Genomic DNA, 26,750 nt, shown 5'->3' with positions numbered 1-26,750 from the left:
ATTTAATAAACTTTTTTGAATAATTTAGGCTTACAATAATAATGTCTCAATCATTTTTTATCTTGTTTACTCCATAATACACCTCATTTTATTCATCATTTGGCCCCCAGTTTGAGTAACTGTCACATATGCAAAACACATTGTCTCCTAGACCACAGTGACAGCATAAATTTTCATTGTACTAAACTGAAGACTATTAAAATGTTCTTTCCTCTAAAAAAAAAAATGAGAAAAGAAGAAAGAACGAATGCTCATTTCTGTTTTATCAGAGAAGCTGAAGTCTTTGCCTTCACCTTGGACGTCATCTCCTGGCTTCCATTGCAGACCCTTCGGCCTCCTGATACAGACTCACCAGGGACACTACAGTGAGCTCCAGGCCTTCGACTGGACCCTTCGGATCTCCAGTGTGCAGACATCTCTTTTGCACTCTTACACACCTGACTCCACAGGTGGCCATGGTAAGTCAATCTTGTAAATCCTTATATATCTTGCATTGAATCTATTTCTCTAGTGAGCACTGACTGATGCAGTTACCATCTGAAACAGTGCATGGATCCTGCTGTAGTTTTTCTAAACTTGTATACATATAGGTATATACACAGTTGGTTGCTTTTTATAAAAATTATAGTCAGCTTTCTTGGTTAAGAAATATGAATCAAAAGCATTCTTCTAAAACCTGCATTATATTTTGTAATATGTTAGTATCACAATTTACGCAGTCATTTCTCTATTAGTGAGAATCAGGTCATTTCAAGTTCCTTCCTTATATTTTCCATGTGATTTTTTTTTTTTTTTGGTACCAGGGATCGAACACGGGTCCTTGCGCTTGCGCAGCAGGTGACAAAACCACTGAGCTAAATCCCCGGCCCTTCCATATGAATTTTAAAGACCCCATAAGCTAATGAACATATATTGTTTCATGGAAAGTTATCTAATGTGACAGTGGGTAGAAATTGCTTTAAAATGGCATCAACCTTTTCAAATTGGGCCAGAACTTACCTTGGTTTTTCCTCCTCTAGAGTGGAATACAGAGGATTACCTTGTGCGTTTCCTTCTGATTCTGAAACTGTGAATGTTATCAAATTGTGATCCAGATGTAACAGGTGCATATTTTGGTGCACTATAGATACAAACATCCACGTCTGTGATTTAAGCCCCTACCTATAGATGGCGCTACTCTGCCTTCCCAACCCTGCTGAGAGCAGCAGCCAGCTAGTCAGTTCCCTGCTTCCCCTTTGACCTATACCCAGCCTCTCCCATAGTGTATCAGCTCAACAATCCTAGCAACAAAGTGGCTTTTTGCCCGCTACAGGTTATTTCCTTTAACTCAAATGTAGCTGCTTCCAAGCCTAGCAGTTTTATTTCAGACATTTTCAATTTTTTGTAACTTAAATTTAAAAAAATTAATTTGGAACATTTTGGAGAATTAAAAACATATTGAAAAGTTTAAAAAAAGTAGAAGATACTAAGGCAAATACTTGTTTGTATAGAAAAGTAAAGAATATGATGATGATGTTTAGATTTAGTAAATTTTAATTTTTGTCTTATTTTAGAACCTCTTTTTAAAAGAAACAAATTTGCTGATATGTTTGAAACTTTGTCCCTTTCATTCTCTGCCTTCCCTGGAGTGATGTGTTGTCCTGGGATGGTTGTATATTCCTCCCATCCATATTTTTGTATGTTTACTACACATATCTTCATGTATAAACATAGTTATTTTTCAATGATTTTAAATTTTATAACATTCTATACACTTGTACATAATTATTTTTTAAGAATCATTTATGCTCCTACATGTAGCTCTAGGACATTCATTTCAATGTTTTCATAGGATTGTAATCTATGCCACAATTTATCCATTTCCCAACTGAGAACATTTAATACATTTCATAGTTCATTCCACTTCAGGTAATATTGCAGTGGGCATTTTTACATATACTTCCTTGCCTCCCAAGTTAGAAGTGGATTAGCTGGGCCACCTTTACTAGACATTGCCTAGTTGCTTTTTGGTGTGTTTCAACACTGTATTCAACACAACTTTCAAAAGCATGTATTTAGGTACCAAGTACTGCCCTAAGTGCTGGCAATACAAAAAGGTGCAAAGTCCTGACCCCCAAGAACATACATTTTATAGAAAGATGAGTAGATACTGACTTATAATGTAGTAGTTGGTGCATAAAGAAGGACATATAATCTGTAGACTCTAGAGAATGATCGATGAGAGCAACTATGGTCAGGGAAGGCTTTGATGATTGTTATAGCTTCTATCTAGATGTCCCCCCAAAGGCTCATACGCTCATAGATGGGAGTTTTCAGGTGTGGTTGGATCTAGAATGTGTGATATGTATTAAGGATATGTGATACCTGGATTAGTCTCTTAATTGGATTAGCATAGTATGGATAAATGGATTTACTGAAGAGGGAAGCCCACCCTGGGTGTGAGTGGCACCAATCAACAGGCTTGTAGCCTGGATGAAATATAAAGGGAAAGATAGAAGGCAGGCTTATTATGTCTCTGCCATGCCCCTGTGCTATGCTGTCCTGCCTTGGAGCCAGCTGATTATAAACTGAAACTTCTACAAACCCTGAGCTAAAATAAACCTTTCCTCCTTTAACTTGTGGATGTATAGCATTTTGTACCAGCAGCAAAGAAGTAACTAAGACCCTGGTAAAGTGGCATTTCAATATCACATGGGAGGTAAGAGCAAAGGTGAATGTGTATAGACAGTCTCAGGCAGAGGGAACAGCAGGAGCAGGGTGGGAGATTGGTTAGTGGACCCATGAAAGGCCAGGTGGGCAATGTGGCTGGAGCAGCAGGAGGATGGGCAGAGTAGAAGGAGATGAGGCCAGAGGGGTCATGAAGTCTGAGATGGAGCTGATCAAGCAAAGCATAATAGGGGTTTGGGTTTATCCTTTGAGTGAGAAGGAAATCTTTACAGCTGTTGAGTAGGAGTGCACTTTGATTCTGGTGTTGGAGTCTAGTTAGGTTGGGATGAAGTGGGTGAAATGGGTGGAGGACTGTGGAGGCAAGGATTCCAGCTTAGGAGGACATTGTAGTTATCCATGTGAGATGATAATGACTTTGAACCACCAGGGGAGTGTTGGAGGGCATGAGAGGTGTTTTGCTTATGGATATGTTTCAAATAAAAACTCAACAAAATTTGTTCATGGAATGGATGTAGACTTTGAGGAAATGAGAAAGGAGTCACTTATTACTTAGCCTGGGCTTCTGGAATAGAAGTGTCATTTATTGGGTTAAGGAAGAGTGAAAAAAGGCCAATTTTGATGTAGTGAGGATTCAACTATTTGGCTTTCAACAAGAATGGGTTACCAAATGTTTATAGGCAGCCGGATGTAGGAGTTCAGGGAAGAAGTCCTGGCTAGGGGCAGTAACTGGGGAGTCATCAACAAATGGATGGTTTGATACCAAGGACTGGGATGGGAGTACGTGGAGATAAAGAAGACGTCTAAGACAGAGTCTTGGGTGTTTTGTGTCAGAGAGATAAGGAGGGCCTGGAAGAAGACTACGGAAGAAAGCCAGTGAGATAGCAGGATATTTGAGGGAGGGGAGGAGTACTGAGTCCAAGAAACCAAGTAAGAAAAATGTTTAAGATCTTTCAACTGTGTAAACTGCTGCTGATAATTCAAATAAGATGAAAATTGGGAACTGACCACTGGGATCAACAATATGGTGATCACTAGTGACCTTGAAAAGAGCTATTTCTCTTGAGTGGTGAAAGGAAACCTGATTAGAATGAATTTTAAAGAGTGGAAAAAGAGGGTTGGGTATTTAGCTCAGTGGTTCTGGCTTCTGCCTTGCAAGCGCAAGTTCCCGAGTTCGATCCTCAGTACCAAAAAAAAAAAAAAAAAAAAGAGTGGGAAGAGAATAACTAGAAATATTAAAACATTTCTTTCAAGGAGTTGGGGGTGTAAGGAGGAGCAAGGAAGCACTGGTAGGTTTAAAGGGAAGATAAAAAAAGATGAGAAAATTGTAGCATTATATGTTGATTGGAAATACTGCATTTGAGAAGAAAAACGTTGGTACAATAGAGAGGATAATTCCAAGAGTGATTTCCTTGAGCAGACAAACTGGAAGGGAATCCAGAGCTTAGCAGGAAGGGACTGGCTCTTGACATCAAGAATTCATTCAGAAGGGCAGAGGAAAATGCAGGCAGCCCAGGAGCAGGAAGGCTGAGAGAGTGGTGGAGAAGGATGCAGAACTGGTCTTCTGGTGACATCTATTTTCTTTTGAAAAATGAAGCATCATCAGCAAGAATGGAGGAGGGAAGGAGATGTTGGACATTGTGGGAAGGTATGGGATAGGCCAGGAGGAGAGGGAAGGCTGGCAGGATTGCTGCTCCCTCTTGAGGCTTGAACCCAGTCATGCACCTCAAGTGAGACCGGCAGCATAAATGTGGATATTTTCTCCAACTCTATTCTGCCACCTGGGCTCACTGTAGTCTGATGGAGAGTTAGACTTTACCTGAGGTGAGGTGGTTGGAGAAGCAGGTTGGCTGAGGGTGAGTGCAAAGGAACGATTAATGGGATGGATCATGATGTTCAGATGAGTGCAGTGAGGTTAGGGAGTTGGCATCAGAGGAAAAGACTTGGAGGTAGAGCTGGATGCAAGACAGTGGATGCAAATAAGATTATTAACTTGGTGCAGCCGTTGGTAAAGACAGTATCTAGGCTATAGTCAGGGACCGCGGGGCTGAGGTACAGTCAGGAAGAGACCATTAGAAATGAACATATCCAAGAACCGAAAGGCTAAGGGAATGCAGGTCTTTAGATAGCCACTGAAATCACTAGAATTAGGAGAGGTTTGGAGTTTGTGAACAGTGCTACTCAGTGAAATAATGGAGCTCAGTAGATGAGGGCAAGCAAAAGGGGTAGGTTTCAAGCGGTGGAGAGTTGGTCAGTTTTCTGGAAGCAGCAGTGAGCTTTAAGGACACCTACACAAAGTGCAGGCCCTGAGGGGTTGAGGGGCGCAGTCCAGAAAATAGGCACCACTAGAGGGCGCCATGCTCAAGATAGCTTCCAAGTTTCCCCGTCATCTTCCTGGGGTTGGGATACAGTCACCATGAACTTTTTTTTTTTTTTTCTTGGTACTGGGGATTGAACTCGGGTCCTTGCGCTGGCACAGCAGGCGGCGAAACCACTGAGCTAAATCCTCAGCCCGTCCATGAACTTTTAAGATGGTACCGATGCCCGGCTCCCCTTAGACCATTTAAATCAGAATCTCCGGACTTGAATGAGAGTACCCGACCAACATTTTATATCATTAGGTGTTTTAATGCTTGTCCATCTCAGGGGTGTACAATGGCATCTCCTGGTTGTCCTAATTTGTGTTTTCCCATATTCTAGTGAGAGTATATACTTTTTCATAGGCTTGAGCTATTTTTATTTCCTTCTTTGTTACTAATCTGCTTAGATCCTTGGCTGGTTTCCATCCCTTGGGTTTATTAGTCATCTTCATATGGATTTGTTGGAACATATCATATATTTTGGATATTATGCCTGTTTTGGTTTCACACGCTGTGAATACTTTCTTCTAGTCTGTGGCTTGTCTTTGTTTTTTATTCAGCAGTATGTACATTTTAACATCAACATTTAATATATCAGTTATCAATCTTATTTGGGATTTGTGTATCTTATGATCTTGATAACTGAAACATAATTCACTTCAAAACTGAGGTAGACAATATTTATTAATTTTCTGGGTAAGATTCAATTTTTAGAAAAGTAAAAAAATCATCAAAATAATATTTGTGTCTGCCAGCATTAAGACAGTATGTTAGCTGGCCTTAGACTATTTTTTTTTTTTGTACCGGGGACCAAACTCAGGACCTTGTGCTTGCAAGGCAAGTGCTGGCATCACTGCGCTAAATCTCTGGCCCTAGACTATGTTATTTTACTTATCTCACCAAGACATTATTTTAAAAAAATAAAATATTATGTGTACATAGTAAAATAATGTCAAGCAGAACCTAGGGCATAAAATGATGAATAAAAATCTCAATTCTTTAGCTGAAAGGTAACAGTTTCTTACGAATCATTTGAGAAAAAGGATGTACATGTATATATAGGCACTGGTATTAATTTCCTGTGACTACTATATCAAATTGCCCAGATTGTGTGTCTTAAAACAACAGCAGTTCATTCTCTTACTGTTTGGAGGCCGAAAATCCAAACAGACGGTGTCAAGAGGGAGTTGGTCTCTCCAGTTTCTGGTGGCTCTGGGCATTTGTTGGTTTCTGGCTGCAAAACACAATCTCTGTTTCTGTTTCAAACAGCTGCTTCTCTGTGCTCTCGCCTTGGTGTTGTCTTAGAAAGCAGTGTGGTGAAATGCAGAGCATGAAGACCTGAGGCCAGACTGCCTGGGTCAGACCCCAGGCCACTGCTGGGGAGCAGGGCAAGTGCACCATTACGAGACTGCTCCTGCTGCAGTGCTAGGTAGGGAAAGTGAAAGTGCTTACCACAGAGCACTTTTGTGATGATTCCTACCTGTGAAGTGCTCAGAACAACGCCTGGCAAGAAGATAAGCCTCATAAATGTGTGACCCGAGCAGATCCATGGAAACGATGTCGTATTTTCCACATTGTTCTGCGTCTTGCTTTTCTTCTCTTAATAGTAAATCCTGCCATCTTCCCATGTCTGCATATAAGAACATATGACTTGCATTAAATTCCATCCTCCTTATTACCATGACTTCTCTTCACTATCAGTCACCATTCTGGCCACCTTATAGTCATTATTTTTCCTAAAATTCACAGCTACTAGCCCCATTTTGTGGATAAATAAGTAGAGTCTCAGTGAGGCTATGCAGCTTGCCCAGAGCCACACAGCACCTGGCCAAGTGAGGACATGAACACAGGCTGTTTGTTTGTCCCACTTCTGTGTGGTTTTCCATATCACCTGATTTTTGTGGTTTTTGTCTTCCCCTTAAAGACATTTCTCAGAGTTGCGACAGCCTTAACAAGAATCATGTCTTTGTTCCTGAAGGCCAGAAGTTTTATGCAAAACCCTACTGTGACATGCGCTGTGACCAAATCTGTGGTGATAGGTGTGTTTCTATGCACATTTTCTAAAGACTTTAGTCCAGTGTTGCCTGGGAGTCCCTCAAAGCCACAACTGGGCCCTCTCTCCTCTGCCATGTGTCAAATCTGATTTCCCAGAGCCCCACATAGCAGCTGCTTTCTCGATGCCTCCTTTTGCAACCGTCACCCCTTGCTGAGCCCTGTGGGCCTGAGAAGACTTCCTGTTATATTTGATGAGCAAAGATGAACAGTGAGTCCTTGCCCCTTCCCTTCCTCTTAAAAGCAGAAGTGATTGTGATCCACAAGTCTAACTGTCATTGGCCAATCTGCCTGCTCTTAACTTTTTTTGGTAAAGATAATAGCAACCAGTAGATTAATACAGAATAATTATTTAGTTCCTCTGTTCAGTTCTTTACAAAACCCAAACAAGTGAGAAGGGAAACAGGGGATCTCGGTTGCCTGAAGCATCTGGTCAACCATTCACCTTCTTTTTGTTTCAACCCTTATTGCTTTTGTTCGAAAATTATCCTAAATGGTTTAAAAATTTTGTTTTTAAGTTAGTCCTAAAGGATCTCAGCATTATTTGCTATTCCAGAATTAAAAAATTAAAACATCTAATAATTCCAAAAGTGGGTCAGAATGTGGAAAATCAGGGTATAATTCCTCTTAGGTGTGTTTAAATATGTATCAGCTGATAAACTTTCCTTGAAAGTTGATTTTTTAAGAAAACAGATTGTGGACTTCAGATTATTTTGTTTTAAATATCCAGTTAAAAGGCTGCTCAAAAAATTGCTTATACTGGTAGTTGTAATTATTCTAGAAAGGTGAAATATGGGGACACTAGAGAACAGGCCAGGTGCCATAACCTTCCATTCTAGTGACAACCTAATACTTACCCTGAAAACTTAAGAGAGATAAATTTATCATAGGAAAATACTTTTCTTCACACTGAAATTTTCATAAACTGCTTCCTCATATGAATTTAAACCTGCCCGTGATCTTGGGCAAGTTTATAGGTGGGAGTAATTCCAGTAAGGGCCAATAGATGGCACCAAACTATTTCTAAGGCATTTCAGGACTTGTTTTTTTCAAGGACTTATTTTTCAGTACATTTAGAAGTTATTTTCTCTTCTGAGAACTAGAGGTTGGTAAGTAAGAGCTTTTGTGATTGTATTAAATTATGGTCTGAGTACTTCAAATAAGCAAAAGAATGCTAATGATTATGTAGGAAATAAGTAATGATTGTTTAACATTTTTGAAAAACGATTTTGTTGTTAAAAAAATGTAAATGTCCTTTGAATTCCACAAGAACAAGTAGTATATCTTTATGAACTATATAAAACAACTAGTACTTTCAGTCATGATTAAGGGAGAAAATGATCTCATTTATTTCTTGTGCTTTGATTTATATTTTCTCTTTTCATCTTTCTCTAATTCTGTTTAAAATGTAACATTTATGGTAGTTTGTATCACTGATATAGCACCTATCACATATTATGTATTTTTATAGCAGACATGTGTGTTTGATTGCCCCTGCCACATGGCGCTATTACTATTTAGTGTCTGTAGCTGTTACTAATCGTATTCCTCCTTTCTAGAAGCTTATGAATTAGTTTGTTCATATTCATACCTCCAGTACCTAGCATCTAGGGTGAACTTCACCCAAAGTAGACTCTGGAGAAACATTTATTAAGTGGAGGAGTTACAGGGACCAAGTTCTTCATAAGTGAATTCAGCACAGTTCTGGCACTTCCTTCTTCTAGCTATCTGACTTTAAGTTTGACGAACGAAACACTGTTTCTCTTGTTCATTTGTTAAGTTGGTTAGGAAGTCTTTCCTACATTTACCTCACTTACTTATTCCCTGGCCTTTCCTTTCTTATAGTTTTAATTTTTATAGTTTCCCTTTACTAATGCTTTTTCTGAAATAAGTTTATGTCAACTGTCCTTTTATTTTCTTTCACTTTTCATTTCATACATTTAACACATTTCATATTATCTTTTTATGGCCTTTAAAAAAATGGTGAATGGGGGCCAGGGATTTAGCTCAGTGGTTCTGCCACCTGCCTCGCAAGCACAAGGTCCTGAGTTCGATCCCTGGTACCAAAAGAAAAAGAAAGAGAGAGAGAAAGGTGAACAGTTGAATTTTCCACTTTTGTTTTCTCTTTTACTCCTTTTTTTTTTCTATACTAAAGTTCTGGCCAGTTCATTAAATGTGCCCCGAGGAACTGTTTGAAGGTATGAACACCCTGAGAGGAGTGTTTGCCTTTGTGTTGTGGGATGTTATCAACTTTTCCACCCAGTGGCCCTGGACACAGACACTAGCCTGTGGGGGGACCTGTGTGCTGGACCTCATCTATGAATCTTAGTTATCTACTTTCATGTAAAGGAATTTCTCTATCGTTATATATGTATTAATCGTCCAAATAATATAATTGTGTTTCTTTAAATATAAAAACTGTTATTATTATTTTAGTATACATTTATTTTTTGTTTTTTGAGACAGAGTGTCACTATGTAGTTCAGACTGGCCTCGAATTTGAGGCAATCCTCCTGCCTCAGCCTTTCGCGTATTGGGATTACAGGCATGCACCACCAAGTCTTAAATTGTCTTAAGATAACATTTTGAGGTTATAAAAGATATTCAAACTTCACAACTTAGCAACATTTTAAAGTATAAGAAAGAAAATTACATTCATTGGTGAGGGAGAGATAACTGCTGTTAGCATTTGGTATATTTCTTCAGTCTTTCCCCTTCTAGGCTTTCTAAGATTTGAATCACATTTTACAAAATTGAAGTCCCACTAGATATGTAATTTTGTGCTTTTTTATTCAATACCCTCATACTGTAGATTTTTTTCAAAGTGAAGGATTTGAGACTCCATGTTATTCTGTTATGAATGTACCATAGTTGACATAACCATTTTCTACACCAGACATTCTGATTGATTCAATTTTTATCTTGTCCTGAGAATCCTCATAGTCATATTTTTGTGTGTATCTCTGATTATTCTTTTAGCAAATTCCTAGAAGTAGTATCACTAAAATAAGGGGAGGCATATTTTATAGAAAGTTATATAAATTATGAAATTACCCTTTAGAATTTTTTTTGTGGTACTCAGGATCAGTTTCAGGGGCGCTGTACAACTTAGCTGAATTCCCAGACCTTTTTATTTTATTTTATTTATTTTTTTGAAACAGAGTCTTGCTTAAACTGCTCAGGGGGGGCTTGAATTTTTGATTCTCTTGCTTAGCCTCCCAAAGTGCTAGAATTATAGATGTGGGCCACTGAGTCTGGTTTAAAAATGTTTTACTAATTTTTCATTCCTGCCTAAATAGTTCTTTTTTAGTTCCCATCTACTAATACTGGATATTATAGCTTTGAATTTTTCCAATTTGGTAAGTGAAAGAAAAGTTATGCATTTAAAAAAATCTCTTAACAAAAATTCTCATTTTACTTATTTTATCTTTTATGCTTAAAAATCTAAAATAAATTATAGATCTTTCTGACATTTTATTCCTAACTGCTCATTTTGAATTGCTAAAAAAAGTACATTTCCCTATAAAGCCAAATAACATCATCAAAGGTAACATTTATTTCTTAATAGAATCTAATGCCTGATCCATTCCCTACCGGCCCTTCCTCAGCTATCTTTCATGGAGCTTGTCTGAACTGATTTCTAATCTAAGATCAGGAGTCTCACCTAGATGTTACATACTATTTTGTTTTAATACATATTTTTTGTGAGTTTTGACGTTATTCATATTATAAGCTATTGATATTTTTGTAAATTATCTGAACAAATAATATGTTCTACTTAATTCTGAATGTTGAAGATTTGAAAAATACAGGTGAAACTAAGAGGAAGTACAGGTAAAACCCCTTTATAATCTTACCATACAGACGAAGTATATCTTGGTCTATTTCTTACTGACTCTCTCACATGTATGTGCGTGTACTTTGGGACTTTAAAAATAAATTTATTTTAGCCACTTACACATAGTGAGCATTTTTTCAAGGAATTAGATTTCTTCCCCCCTCACCCCTGCCATTGAGGATTGAACCCAGGACTCAATTATCCTATACAAGACCTACATCCACAGCCCTTCATTATCTAAAGGCCACATAGTAATATTTAATTATATGGAAATACCATAATTTACTTAACAATCTGCTTCTTTTGACATATTTCTTTTTCAAAACATAATTTCTTCTGTACTGGCCACTCTATTGTACTCTTTACTTGGTGCTAACAGTTTTTCAATTGCTTCTCTTGGATACTGACAATCATATAATCTAAAAACAATGAAATTTACTTCTTCATTTTAATATTTTTTCCTGTCATCCCTCCTTATTCCACTTCCCATAATAGTGGGTAGCTTCTAGAAAATATTATATTAAAATATTATGTATTAGTGGACCTCTTTAGAACTGGCTTGAATAGGGATCCCTAGGGTAGGTTACTGGTTGAAGAGATTTGAGATATTCTTTATCCAAGTTTCAAAGTATCTAGTTGGTGACAATTGTGTGTTTGATCAAAGTTGAGTGCTGAATTTTATGTAGTAATTTTTAGCATCTGCGGAGGTGCCCATCTTTTCTTTCCTTTGATGTACTGGTATATTATTGTCATAGATTTGCTAATCATAATCATCTTTACAATCCCAGAAACATCTTAGTTACTCATTGTGTATTTTCCCTCTAGGAAACAGCTAGGTTGGTTGAAGTTTCTTCATCCTGAGCATTTTTGCTCATCCTCCCAATGAATTTATTATTTTTATTTTCCAATATTTTTCCTCTTAATTTTATAATATAAATACTTAAACTGATATTTTTCTGTCTTGAATTCATGGCTTCCCCTTAATAGGTAAGGATCTCAACATGCTCTGTAGCGCACTTTTCCTCTTTCACCACCATCTGCCAATTTCCTTGTTATCATTGGCAAGTAAGTTCTAGATTTTTATCAATATTTATTGGAGCTTAGCAGTAATTCTTACTACTTTTTTGCTAAGTATTCCTTCTTGGATCTCATGTTTTGGGGAGAGGCCCTCTGGGCCCTGCGAAGACACGTCTCTCATATACAGCTGCTTTAGCTTGACATACCTTCTGAACCCTTCGGTGTGCTTCTTAATAGTTTTCTGTCTTCTCCCATTTTGTCTGTGTGTTAACTGTAGCAACTTGATGTTTCAGTTTTCCATGTGCTAAGCCCTGCCTCCTTGAATTTGTGGCTTCTGGCTTAATGTTAGTTGGAAAAATACATATCTATTTTTGCAGGAATTGTGTCAATAGATGAGATCTAGTGACTAAAAATTAATTTCTTGAATCAAAAAAGAGCAAACTATGTGTATCATTGCTATACTCTAAATGTTTTTGTCTCCCTCTCCCCACATTCCCACCATGATATTAGGAGGTGGGGACATTGGACAGTGATTAGGTCATGAAGGCAGGAGGTCAGATGCCCCTATCAGAGTTACATTGGCCATGGAACCTTGTCTAGCTTTATGGGATGGCACGGTGCCTTGCCAGCCTTTGTCACCTGGGTGCGTTCATAGATACTTTTCTGTGCAGTTCAGAGCCTGGATGACATAGATTCTTGAATATATGCCCTGAGTTTCAGAGAGACTGAGTGTTTGCTTGCCCTTTGGTACAGTTTTGGTCCCATCCCTTTGTCCCAGTTACAGACATGAGGTCTGGTACCCTGTGTGGTTGATATCATCCCTCAGCCAGACATAAACACCTGGTTTGGCCTGTATTAATTCTGTCTCCTCCAGTGGCTCCAACAATGGTGTCATTTCAGCTGGACCAGCTGTAGCTCGTTTGGTCAGGTCCACTTGCTGGAGGTGATGGGAGTCAGTAGTTCTTCTTTGTGACATGAATGCAGCCTCATTCTGATCCTAATCTACCCTCACAAAAGTATATGTTTCCTGTTATATTTCATAGAACTTTAGCCATCAACCCGTAGGTAGCTCAGCCTTTTGACCAGGCCTCATCTTTCTCCCCATCCTTTTCCTCTCCTGTGGCCAAGCTGAGTGGAGGATCTGCAAGTCTACCCACTGCTGGCATCATTTGTAGGGCCCACTGGGTCTTCTTCTCAGATGTGGACATTCAGAACCACGAGCCCCAAATAGACCATACTTGGCATCTCATTCCTACCTGGTGTTTATAATTCAGTCCCAGTGTATCTACCATTCTAGGGCCATTTATATAAAAAGTAATGTTTCCTGGTTGAACACAGCTGCCATTCTATTTGTATCACATTTTCAGAACACAGGCAGCAGATTAGCCCAAGGTCAGATGAGTCCAAAGAGAAGCAAAGAAATGGGTTTGTGAGCTCTTCCACCATGAGAGGTCAATAGTTGCAGCAGCCACTGAGGTAGGTGTCAAGTTGCTGCTGGCATAGACTCCTGAGTATGTCTTGTGGTTTTTGGGACTGAGTCCTTGCTTCTGTTTTGTATAACTTTAGATAAGCCAGGTATAGTGGTACATGACTATAATGCCAGTACTCCAGGAGGCTGAGGCAGGAAGGTCACAAGTCCAACCACAGCCTGGGTAACTTAGCGATTAGTAAGACCCTGTCTCAAAGTTTTAATAAAAGACTGAGTGTAGCTCAGTGCTAAGGCTCTGGATTTAATTCTTAGTACTGGAAAAAAAAAAGTTCAGACAATCAAACTGGCTGGCCTAATATTTTGAGTGTGGGGCTAAAAGGACTTCTGCTTTAAAAGAAAATAAACCATTTAAAAAGTATAATTAAAAGGGACCACGTTATAGAGTTAACTTTTAAGATAGTTGATCTAAAGTCTTTACTTAGTAGGTTCACTGTCTGAGCTCTTTCTGGAAGCATTTTTATTAATTAATTTAAAAATTAATAGACTTCATTTTTAAGAGCAGTTTCAGGTTTACAGAAAAATTGAGCAAGTAGTACAGAGAGTTCTCATATACCCTGTCTCTACCACTGTAGTACAATTGTTTTTCTTATTATAATATCTGCATTACTATGGTACATTTGTTGGTATTGATGAACTATTATTGATAATATAGTTCTTTACATGAGAGTCAGTCTTTGTGTTGTTTAGTTCTGTGCCTTTGTCTAATAGCCTGCCCAGAGCATAATACTAATTTTGTCATAAAGGCACACAAACGTGGGTCTCTCAGACCCACATTTATTCTTTAGAATATTTCTATTGATGAATTATTAATTTTAATTTTTTGTTTTATTAAATTAAACAATGAGTACTTAGGAAAAAAATCACAAAAATAAATTATCGAATCTTTAATATTTATTAAGTATGAAAAAGCATCAAAATTTTCAACATTGACTATTTTTTGGTGTATAAAATCTAAAAAAGAACAGCACAAATAAATTCTTATATGAACTACAGTGAAAATACAAATAGCACTTTACAAAAGAATAATCTTTACTTCAATTATCACACCTAAGGCAGTCTGTACACATGACAACAGCACATTCCATACACACATATTGCTTACACTGACAGCACATGTGTTTTGCTTTCCTGGCCTTCTTTTTTTTTTTGGTACCAGGGATCGAACTTGGGACCTCGTGCTTGCGAGGCAGGCGGCAGAACCACTGAGCTAAATCCCTGGCCCTTCCCTGGCCTTTTTGCAGGACAAACTTGACATCACACTGGTCTTGCAGTTTTGTCAGGAGTTTCTTATTATTATTATACAGTGTATAGTTAACAGAAACATAAAATATCAATAAAATAAAGTATTAAATTCTTAATATGTGTTGTGCATTTAGAATAGACATCAACATTTTCACATCAGCTCTGTACTTACAAAACCTAAAAGATAAGATCAGAAATACATTTCTATATGAACTACAATGAAAATACCAATAGAACCTACAACAAAAATAAACTTTGCTTCAATTGTCACACCCAGGCAGTCTTCACACACAACAACTTCATGTTCCATGCAAACATTGTTGGGAGCAATGCTACATAATTCTAGGGAAAAATCATTTGAGTAGGCCTAGTTCTCCTGCCTACAGACCAGCTAAGACATTCCAGACATAATTGCATTTTGGCCTTGGGTCACAACTGAGACCTCAGTGATCCCTGGATGCTGTAATGCTCCAGGACAAGACCACACCTGCATGAGATGCCAGGGAAGAACCAAATGTTCATCTGCATAGTTCCTCATTGTTCTTAGATTTCCACTGACCCCCAGTCTTTTTACACCTTGTTTATCCCAATGTAAAGTGCTGAACTCTGCATTTTCACTTGTTACATCTGTTTCCCCATGTACTGAATAAAAGGTGCTACAAGCTAGGGGGCTTTTGTCTTGCTGCCCAGAGCAGCACTGACCAAACCCAAAGCTCAGCTTCTTCTCAGTCTCATTTTTCTACCTTTCCTGTAATTCGCCATGTGCTGCCATGGCTCGCAGGAGACCAGGACTCACTGCAGATGTTCTGGTAACGTCCCCTTCCCCTGTTCCCTACATTTGGCGCCCAACGTGGGGCGCATTTGGGGGGAGAAACGATCACCCCTTCACCAGACCTCACGGAGAATGGTACTATGATACACATGTTTAGGATTAAGTAAAACACAGCCATTGGCAATGCTTTGTGTTTCGAGTGACATCATAATTGCTGCATAACTAACTCATCAACAACATCTACTCCACCTTTGGTTTTGTTGTAGAAAGTTTCCATCTCAGGGTTCCATTTTCTTGAGGTTTCCCTATTAATATTTTCATCATGTTGACATCAGTGTTGACATCAGCAGTACCAGTTTGTTTTTCTTTGCCATGTATGAGGCCAATGTAAATCTTTTTGAAATCCAAAGATAAGATTATATTATACAATTCTCTGTTTTGAAATTGCAACATTTCATTTGGAATTTCTGCTTTGTTTCTGTGTACAGTTCCTGTGCTGGTCAACTTGTCCTCTGTTAGCAAATGTGACATCAATTAGAAACTGGTAAACCAGTTGTCAAATGTCACATTTCGTTAGTTTGGGAGATGGGAGCAACAAGTCTGGTCACCACATCCTTTGGTTTTTTACTATATGAATAAGGACCTGATGGTTGAGTTCCAGGATAAATGTCTAAATTGAAAGAAAATAAGTCTTTGCCCTTTTTTTGCTTGTGCTCTCCTCCTGGATTGAGGGCCCTCTGGCCATAGCCTGGGGCTGGGGAGGGAAACGGTGGCGGTAGCTCAGGAGAAACAAAGCTGGTACTGGGAAGATGTCTGGTGAGGATGAGCAGCAGAAGCAAAGTATCACCTAGGTCCTGGTGGTGACCAAGTATAAGATGGGGGGGTGACATCACCAACCGGGTACTTTGATCTTTGGTGGAAGCATCCAGCTCAGGTGTGTTGGTATTGAGCCTTTGTGAGAAAGGTGATGCCATGATTATGGAAGAGACAGGAAAAATCTTCAAGAAAGAAAAGGAGATGAAGAAAGGTGTTGCCTTTCCTACCAGCATTTTGGTAAATAACTGTGTATGTCACTTCTCCCCTTTGAAGAGTGACCAGGACTATATTCTCAAGGAAGGTGACTTGGTAAAAATTGACCTTGGGGTCCATGTGGATGGCTTCATTGCTAATGTGGCTCACACTTTTGTCATTGGTGTGCCTCACGGGACCCAAGTAACAGGGAGGAAAGCAGATGTTATTAAGGTAGCTCACCTATGTGCTGAAGCTGCCCTATGCTTAGTCAAACCTGGAAACCAGAACACACAAGTGACAGAAGCCTGGAACAAAGTTGCCCACTCATTTAATTGCACACCAATAGAAGGCATGTTGTCACATCAGTTGAAGCAGCATGTCATCGATGGAGAGAAAACCATTATCCAGAATCCCACAGACCAGCAGAAGAAGGATTATGAAAAAGCTGTATTTGAGGTACATGAAGTATATGCTGTGGCTGTTCTTGTCAGCTTAGGAGAGGGCAAGGCCAAGCTTGCAGGACAGAGAACCACCATCTACTAATGAGACCCCTCCAAACAATATGGCCTGAAAATGGAAACTTCTTGTGCCTTTTTCAGTGAAGTGGAAAGGTGTTTTGATGCCATGCCATTTACTTTAAGAGGATTTGAAGTTGAGAAGAAAGCTCTGATGAGTGTGGTAGAGTGTGCCAAACAAAAGCTGCTGCAAACATTTAATCTCTGTGAGAAGGAGGGTGAATTTGTTGCCCAGTTTAAATTTACAGTCCTGCTCATGGCCAGTGGCCCCATGAGGATAACCAGTGGTCCCTTTGAGCCTGACCCCTACAAGTCAGAGGTAGAGGTCCAGGATGCAGAGCTAAAGGCCCTCCTCCAGAGTTCAGCAAGTTGGAAAACCCAGAAAAAGAAGAAAAAGAAGGCCTCCAAGACTGCAGAGAATGCCACCAGTGGGGCAACACTAGAAGAGAATGGAGCTGGGGACTGAGGTGGGTCCCATATCCCCAGGTTGCCGCTCCTGCCTCATCCCCTCCCACTACACCCAGGCTCTGTGAAGTGCAATTTGACTTCTCCACCCAGGACCGCCAGCAGAGCAGGATCTCCCTGCCCCCACCCCAGTCCCTCAACCCACTCCCCTCCACCAACAACAACCTGCTCCAACTGACTCTGGTTTTGGGAGGCCAGGCTTCCCAGCCTCTGAAGACTACTTTAAATAGAGAAAAAGGAATTGAATAATAAAATCAGGAGTCAAAAAAAAAAAGTCTTTGCATCTATAAGGGCATAAATTTTTATGCCGTATTTTGACCTATCACTTTTCCGTAAGACTTTTACATTACTGAGATTACCATGAGAAATCCCTGCTAAGTACCACAGACCTATGAATGCTTTCAGTTCAGCTAGTGAGGTATCATAATAAATACTTTTTTGAATATGGATATGGATGCATACAGAAAATTTTACTAGCGTTTCAGCCTTTGTGTATTTCACAGGACATTGTAGCATTTTGTCGGTTACAATTTTCAACAATGAATGGCAATGCTGGCCTTCTGTCCAATATGTTTCACCCCTGCCAAGACCCTCACTATATTTTTGGACCTAGCTTTAACATTGGATCCTTCCATTTGCTTGCATGGCCATTTTGCAAAATTTTGACTAGTCGAATATGTATTCACATTGCTGTCTTCTTTGTCATCTGAATGAAGGAGTTCTGCATTCTGTGTCTATTCTATATCTATTCTATGTCTATATCAGTCAAGTCTAACTCCATTTCACTGTCACAGGAACTTTGGCTCACATAGCCAATGTCAAAGTTGTCATCATCATCATTATCATATACCCACATAATTCTTCTGTTATGCAAACATGTATTTTATCATAATGGATCATCTTCATCATTTATGCATAAGTAATCTGATGATTCACATTTGACCTCCAAAACTTGCAAATCTGGTTTTTCATATGCCGTTGTACTGAATTGGACTACTCCTACCAGAAAAATCAAAAGAAATCCTTTTTTAAAAAAACAAATCTTGGAGTGGTGTGGCTTTCCAAGATGATCACATAAACATATGCAAAACCAGTTAGACCAAGCATAATATGGGTAAAAATCCCATTTTACCACTTTTGCACGTGTGTACTCACCTTGATGCTCATCATATCAAGTGGGTAAACAGATTTCTTTCTATATCCCTCAGGGAAAGGTACTGAGACATACAGCTGGCTACTATTATGCTAAAGTACAAATTTACAGTAGAAAAGTAAGGGATGATTCCACTGGACCCGGTGTCATGCTTGGCTGGATAGATAATGCAGTGTATTCAATACACTATTATACACAGTAGTTTTTCTTGTCCTAAAAATTTTCTGTATTTCACCAATTCATCTTTCATTCTCTTGCTCCCTCCCTCCCCCTGAACCCTTGGGAATCCCTGATCTTTTCATTGTACCTTTAGTTTTGCCTTTTCCAAATGTCACATAGCTGGTATCACACAATATGTACCCACTTTAGACTGGCTCCTTGCACTTAGCAATATGCATTTAAGGTTCTTCTATATCTTTGTATGCTTTGATAGCTTATTTCTTTTTATGGTTAAATAATATTTTGATGTATGAATGCGCATTTTGCTTATCTTTTCATCTATTAAAGCATATCTTTTTCTTCCAATTTTCTGCAGTTTTGAATACAATTCTGTAAATATCTATGTGCAGGTTTTTGTGTGGACATAGTTTATAGTTCATTTGGGTAAATACTCAGGAGGGTGATTTCTGGATCATCTGGTAAAACTATGCTTAGTTTTGCAAGAAACTCAGATCATCTTGCAAAATTGCTGCATCATTTTGCATTCTTACCACCAAGAGATAGTTCCTGTGTCTCCCCATCCTGTCCAACATTTGCTGCTTTTGGATTTTGCCATTCTCATAGGTGTGTAGTAATGTTTCATCATTGTTTTAAGTTGTGATTCCTTGATGACATATGATGTATGTGCTATTTGCATATATTCTTTAGTGAGGTATCTGTTCATATGTTTTGCTCATTTTTAGTTATGTTCCTTGTTTTCTTATTGTATAGATTAAGAATTATTTATATATTTTGGATATAAATCCTTAATCAGATGTATGTTTTTGCAAATATTTTCTTCCAGTCTATGGTTTGTCTTTTTATTCCTGTTATGGCTTGTGTCTAGATGTCCCCCTAAAGCCTCATGCAGTCATAGGTGGGGATTTTTCAGAGTTAGTTGAATCTAGAGTGTGTGATTGATTCATGGTGCAATGCTAGGATTAAGGGTGGCTGATTACTAAATTGGTCCACTGATTGGTTTGGCATGGCCCTAATCCTAGCAGCCTGGATGCAATATAAAGAACAATATAAAGGTCTTATTCCTTGCTTGCTTTGCTACCTTCTGCCCACCATGAACTGTTTCTCCTCTGCAATGCTTATCTGCCATGCCACCCTGCCTTGGAGGCAGCTGACTATGGACTGAAACTCTACAAACTGTGAGCTAAATAAACTTTCCCTTCCTTAACTTTGGGTGTCAGATATTTTGTCTCAGCAATAAGAAAAGTAACTAAGGGGGCCAGGGATTTAGTTCAGTGGTTCTGCCGTCTGCCTCACAAGTGCAATGACCCAAGTTCGATCCCTGGTACCAAAAAAAAAAGAAAAGAAAAGTAACTAAGACAACTTGCTTTGCAGTATTAACACAGCAATGACATCTATCTTAACAATTTTTTTCTCTTATGGATTGTATATTTGATGTGGTATCTAAAAAATCATCTCCAAACCTCAAATCACCTACATTTTCTTCGGTGTTGTCTTCTAGAAGTTTTATAATTTTGCATTTTATATTTAGGTCTATGATTTATTTTGAGCTATTTTTTTGTGAAAATTGCAAGGTCTGTGGCTAGATTCTTCTTCCTACTCCTGCTTTTCTTGTTTTCCTTCCTCCTGTTCCTCCTTTTCTTCTTCTCTCCCTTCTGCTGTTCCTCATTCTTCTTGCATGTGGATGTCTAATCATTACAGCATCATTTCTTAAGGCCATACTTTCTCCACTGAATTTTCCTTTCCCCTTTGTCAAAAACCAGTTGATGCTATTTATGTGGGTCTATTTCTGAGCTCTCTATTCTGTTCCATTGATCTCTTTGCCTATTTTCTTTTTGCCAATACCACAATGTCTTGATTACTGTAGTTTTAGAGTAATACTGATATTGGATAGTGTCATTTATGTGACTTTGTTCTTTTAAAAAAATTTTTGCCTCCCTAAATGAGCAATACTGTTACTTTCTTGTTTTATGCATGGCTAGTAGGTTTTCCTTTTTAAAGCCAGACACCATAAATATTATAATGATATAACTATAGAAATCAATTTCTGTCCACCTCCCCAGGGGTTGTGGTTGCTGCTTGTTGTAGGTTGTGTTTGTTTAGTGACCTTTCAAAGCCATTTTTGTGTATTGATTCATTTATTCTTGTGGTGCTGGGGTTGGGGATTAAACCCCAGGCCTTGTGCACACCCTAGGCAAGTGCCTCACCACTGAGCTACATCCCCAGTTCCCTAAATAATAATAATAATAGTAATAATTATTATTACTATTATTATTAAGTACTGGGGATTGAACTCAGGACCTTGCTCTTGCGAGACACGCGATGGGACCACTGAGCTAAATTCCCAGCCCTCTAAATTATTTTTGTAAAGACTGTATGTCATCTTGGGACATTGAATTCTTTGTTCTGTTACCTCTGTGCTCAGCTGGTTACTTGAGGTTTCTTAACTACCTGGAGCAAAACTCAAAACAAAACACCAAAAACAAAACCCAAAATGTCTAATCTCCTTTTCAGACTGGCTCTGTGTTGATGTGCTTCTCCCACATGTATCCAGGCTGTTCAGGATTCTGTCTTAGTCTTTACTTTCTGCTTGCATGGAGCCTAAACTTTTGGGCAGAGGTGAAAGTTTAGCATTTTCTCAGGTGTTCTCTAAGCTGTGTCCAGCTCTGGGCATGTGTGTGAACTTCAAGATTCCCTGGCACACATGGAGCTTTCCAAAGCCTTTTATCTCCTGGGTATTTCCTTTTCCAGACTCCTCCTTCCCTGGCTTTTCAGTGTGTCTGCTGCTTGCCCATCAGTTATCTCTTGTCCCAGCTGGCTACAGCTAGTGTATTTTCCTTTTAATGTTTTCAACAAAAACTGCCCAGAGGCTGCTCTGGCTCTAAGAAAGTTCTAAACTGTGTGTGGAACAAAGGGTAGCCCTGAGTTAACCCCTTAGGGAGCCACTGGACAGGTCAAAATAAGTGACCACAGTTCTTTGCTAAAAAGGTCTATATTGTTCCCTCTGACATCAGCAAGCTTCATAACAGGGGAAAATATTAAAAGTTATGAAATCACTGTGGCAGTAAATGAAGAAATCCTTGAGAATTAAATAGGAGTTTGCAAGTAACCATACAATTGTTGTTCATTTGATGTATATTGTATTTCTAGAAATTGGCCTCAAATTAGAGTGCTCTGAAGAGCAGCCACCTTTTGGATCAACCACTGCATTATGACCCAAGACAAAGAACCTGTTATTGGAACCGTTTATTTAGTTTGCATCCTGACCTTAATAGTTGGAACCATAACCCACATCTGTGAAGAAAGTGAATTTGAAGTGTGCATGTCAAAAAATAACCTTACTCGAATTCCAAAAAACCTGCTGCCCACAACCAAAAGCTTAGATATATCTCAAAACTACATATCTGAGCTTCAGATCTCTGACATCAGCTTTTTGTCAGGGCTGAAAGTTCTGAAAGTTTCCCATAATAGAATCCAGAGACTGGATTTGAGTGTTTTCAAGTTCAATCAGGATTTAGAGCATTTGGATTTATCTCATAATCAGCTGCAAAAGATGTCCTGCTACCCTGTGGTGAGTCTGAAGCATCTAGACCTCTCATTCAATGACTTTGATGTGCTGCCCATATGTATGGAATTTGGCAACTTGACACAACTTAATTTCCTAGGATTAAGTGCTGCGAGGTTTCAACAAATAGATCTGCTACCGGTTGCTCACTTGCATCTAAATTACATTCTTCTGGTTTTGGGAGATTATTATAAGGAAAATGTAAGAGAAAAGCTTCAAATTCTGAATACAAAAACACTTCACTTTGTTTTTCACCCAAAAAGTTTATTCTCTGTTCAGGTGAACATATCAGTTAATACTTTGGGGTGTTTACAACTGACTAATATTAAATTGAATGATGAGAACTGTCAAGTTTTTGTTAAATTTTTATTAGGACTCATTAGAGGTCCAATGTTACTGAATCTTACTCTCAATCATATAGAAGCCCCTTGGAAATGCTTGGTTGAAATTTTTCAATTCCTTTGGCCCAGACCCGTGGAATGCCTCAATATTTACAATTTAACATTAGATGAAGTTGTTGATGATATACAAGTCACTTATCCAGAAACAACATTGAAAGCCTTGAAAATAGAGCATATTACAAAGCGAGTTTTTATTTTTTCACAGACTGTATTATACAAAGTGTTTTCTGAGATGAATATTATGATGTTAACCATATCAGAGACACCTTTTATTCACATGCTTTGTCCTAGAACATCCAGCACATTTAAGTTTTTGAACTTCACTCAAAATGTGTTCACAGATAGTGTTTTTGACACATGTTCCACTTTGGTGAGACTGGAGACACTTATTTTGCAAAAGAATAGTTTAAAAGACCTTTTTAAAGTAAGCCTTATGACTGAAAATATGCTATCTTTAGAAACACTGGATGTTAGCTGGAATTCTCTGGAATCTCATAGATATGAAGAAAATTGCACTTGGGCTAAGAGTATAGTGGTATTAAATTTGTCTTCAAATTCACTTACTGATTCTGTATTCAGATGTTTGCCTCCCAAGGTCAAGGTACTTGATCTTCACAACAATAGAATAACCAGCATCCCTAAGAATGTCACCCATCTAGAAGCTTTGCAAGAACTCAACATTGCTTTCAATTCTTTAACCGACCTTCCTGGATGTGGTACCTTTAGCAGCCTTTCTGCACTGATCATTGACCATAATTCAGTTTCCCACCCATCAGCTGATTTCTTCCAGAGCTGCCAGAAGATTAGGTCAATGAAAGCAGGGAACAACCCATTCCAATGCACATGTGAGTTAAGAGAGTTCATCAAAAATATAGATCAAGTGTCAAGTAAAGTAGCATGGGACTGGCCTGATTCTTTCAAGTGTGACTATCCAGAAAGCTCTAAGGGAATCCTGCTAAAGGACTTCCATGTGTCTTCACTATCCTGCAGCCCCACTCTGCTTATTCTTACCATTGTGACCACCATGCTGGTGTTGGCTGCTACTGTGACCTTCCTCTGCTGCTACTTCGATTTGCCCTGGTATCTCAGGATGATGTGTCAGTGGACCCAGACCCGGCACAGGGCTAGGAACATCCACTTGGAGGAACTCCAAGGAACTCTCCAATTTCATGCTTTTATCTCATACAGTGAACCTGATTCTGCCTGGGTAAAAAATGAATTACTACCAAACCTAGAAAAAGAAAATTTACAGATCTGCCTCCATGAGAGGAACTTTGTTCCTGGCAAGAGCATTTTGGAAAATATCATAAATTGCATTGAGAAGAGTTACAAGTCCATCTTTGTTTTGTCTCCCAACTTTATCCAGAGTGAGTGGTGCCATTATGAACTCTACTTTGCCCACCACCAGCTCTTCCATAAAGGGTCTAACAACTTAATCCTGATCTTACTGGAACCCATTCCTCAGAACAACATTCCCAGCAAGTATCACAGGCTGAGGGCTCTCATGGCACAGCGGACTTACCTGGAATGGCCCACAGAGAAGAGCAAACATGCACTTTTTTGGGCTAACATTAGAGCTGCTTTTAATATTAAATTAACACTAGCCACTGACAACAATGATGTGAAAACTTTAAAAAGCCAGGAAATTCAACTTAAGAGACTCAGACTCTGATGAACTTGATGGTTTTAAGTTACAACTGGAGGTGCTTCCATTCTTTCCATGTATTTGGAAAAGACTTAATGAACACGTTGTTCCAACTGAGCTGGGGAATTGGGCTGGGAGTGAAGGTGGTGCTCCTTTTGCAGTTTAGCTATGGCTCAGTCTCTTCTGGTTTAATTATCTGTTTTCACACTGAAACAGCCCTTTCTGAGTAACTGTGCAGTCATCTGGGGAGATTTCCCCTCCCCTTTCCTTTCCTAGATGGATTCTGTGTGACCAGGAGACTATGTAGCTTCAGGTCATCAAGAAAAGAATCAAGCTCTGAATTGTGCACATGGGTCCTTGGAGTGTGGATGGATTCTCATTGGACCCTGGATGAGCTTTATCATCCTGTTCAGCTTTGGGCCTTGAGAAAAACTTATTCCAGTGTGAATATAAGAAAGCATGTTTTTCCATATCTGAACAATAGTTTAAAATTTTTTGATTCTCATACAAAGATATGTGATAACCAGTAGAGACTCACAGCATAAAAATGTATATATATAAAGAGAAACAAAAGATGCAGGTGAACTTACTTGCCAAGGAAATATAGGGCCAAATTTACTCGTATGTGTAACGGGATGTTGAATGGGGTTTGTCTGGTTGTCTTAGAATTCTGACTCATGCCCCAGGGCTGGCCTGGATACTTCTACCTTGTTTAAACAACTATATTTTGGATTCCTCTGATAGAGCATCTTGATCTGCACCCTCAAGAACACAGACATCTGTGACACAAAGTAGTGGACAGTTCTCCTGTTATGACAGGACCGTGTGTGTTCCACTCTGCGACCTGGTGCAGAGCAGCCGCCATCCCAAGGCACTGCTGCCTCTCACCTGTACAACTGCAAAATGGCCTCTTCACTGTCCTCCTTGCTGCACTCTTGCCACACACATTTTCCGAACAGCAATCAGAGTAATTTAAGGTGTAAATTCTACTAAGTTGTTCCCTGCGTAAAACCTCCTACCCACCTACCTTCCTCCTTCTGTCTCTCCTCTTGTCCGAGTTGCCTTTTGGTGTTCTGAATGCCTCACCATTGGCTTACGCCGGTCTCACCCCTGCACTTGGCTGAGGCACTTTCCTCTGAGTCAGCTTGGCTATCCTCACCATTACGTCACACTCCAATACCACCTCAGCAGAGGGCCTCCCGTGGTCTTCTGGTCACATCCTGCATGTTTCTCTCGATGTTACCTTCCTGGCACGTCACTCCCTGCACTTACCTTGCTTACTTGTGTTCAGCTTCCCTGCACTAACTGTAAGTGGCAGGAAAACAGGAACCTACTAGAGAGTTCACTGCTTCTCCCTGGTGCTGAGGGGCCAGTGCGTGGCCCATGGCAGATCCGGAGTGAACACCTGCATGAAGAAATAGCCCTAATCGGCCTCAATGTCATCACAGTCCTCGATTTTATCCTACATGACCTTGAGGTCACAGTGCAGCTGGGCTGTGGTGGGAGGGCTCTGGCAGGGTCCACACTGAGCACCTGTTGGGCCGGGGGTCCCTGCCCCACTGCCCTGTGAGCTGCCCTTGGCCTTGAGCACCTGGGGCCTGTTGTGTTTGAGTGCAGCAGCTGCTCTGCTGAGGGCTCTGTGCTCCTCTCCCCAGGCCACTTCAGGAGGCCAGAAGACCCAGCTTTCACCTTTCACCGGAAGCTGAGAGAGAGGAGCGCAGCCTTGCAGAAGCTGGATGAGCACTTCTCATTGCCCACCTGGCGCTCTCCCTGGCCTGGGTGGACAGAGCCCTTTTGTTTTTTGTTTTTGTTTTTTTTTTGGTACCGGGGATGGAACCTTTTATTTCGAAGGCTGTAAAAAAGTACACGTATTTAATCAGTATAGATGCTGTATTTATGTATTGAAATATCACACTGTACCTCATAAATACGTACAACTTTTACATGTTAATCAAAAAAATTTTTTAATGTAAATCTAAGGAGGGGAGGGAAGGAGATGGAAAAAAGAATTGAGATGGGTTACACGCATGTACCAACTCTCCAGGATTCATTATGTACACAAACATGTATGAAGAAATTTATGAGAAATAAAAAACAAAAATAAACACGTATATCTCAAAATAGCTCAAATAGATTTTAACTGTTCTTACCACAAAGAAATGGTAAGTATGTGAGATAATGACTGTGTTAACTAGCCTGATTTAATTACTCCACAAGATTGTATACAATAACATCATGTTATACCCCATAAATATGTACATTTATTATCTGTCAACAATAAATTTTAAAAACTAAAAAATTTTGTTCTCTGTCATTTCTTGGGTAGCTTAAAAAATGGACTCAGGAAAATGCAAAAACAAACCAAAATCCCATACAGGTGACCC

General features: G+C 39.3%; 2 protein-coding genes and 1 pseudogene across 5 annotated transcripts in view; all 3 read left to right on the top strand.

Moving 5' to 3' along the window:
* The first annotated feature begins 324 nt into the window (after nt 1-324).
* Tlr6 (toll like receptor 6) lies at nt 325-26,473 on the top strand. 2 transcript variants are annotated; one of them, XM_004867695.3, is made up of 2 exons: nt 325-458; nt 21,906-26,473. In XM_004867695.3, exon 2 carries the CDS (start codon nt 21,967-21,969, stop codon nt 24,391-24,393), a length of 2,427 nt encoding a protein of 808 aa, XP_004867752.2. In that variant the 5' UTR covers nt 325-458; nt 21,906-21,966; the 3' UTR covers nt 24,394-26,473. The 2 variants fall into 2 exon arrangements, with proteins under 2 accessions (XP_004867752.2, XP_087043583.1); XM_087187457.1 differs by lacking the exon at nt 325-458 and adding an exon at nt 503-8,185.
* Nucleotides 326-26,750, top strand: part of Tlr1 (toll like receptor 1) — a 76,650-nt gene continuing 50,225 nt past the window's right edge. For all 3 annotated transcript variants that reach the window (XR_015441340.1, XM_004867694.3, XM_087187458.1), the window contains exon 1: nt 326-458. The gene's annotated coding sequence lies outside the window, so the exon portion shown is untranslated. The remainder of the gene's footprint in view (nt 459-26,750) is intronic.
* Nucleotides 8,212-21,894, top strand: LOC147825110 (proliferation-associated protein 2G4 pseudogene; annotated as a pseudogene).

This window comes from Heterocephalus glaber, unplaced genomic scaffold (assembly GCF_053883595.1).
Source record: "Heterocephalus glaber isolate CG9 unplaced genomic scaffold, H.glaber_assembly_v1.0 deba00001509, whole genome shotgun sequence".
Lineage (NCBI taxonomy): Eukaryota > Metazoa > Chordata > Mammalia > Rodentia > Bathyergidae > Heterocephalus > Heterocephalus glaber.
The sequence above is the reverse complement of the archived record's forward strand: the minus strand, read 5'-3'. Positions and strand labels throughout refer to the sequence as shown.

Bases quoted from the DNA above. Each gene is read 5' to 3' on its own strand.
- Tlr6 (XM_004867695.3), top strand. From the start codon at position 21,967: ATGACCCAAGACAAAGAACCTGTTATTGGAACCGTTTATTTAGTTTGC.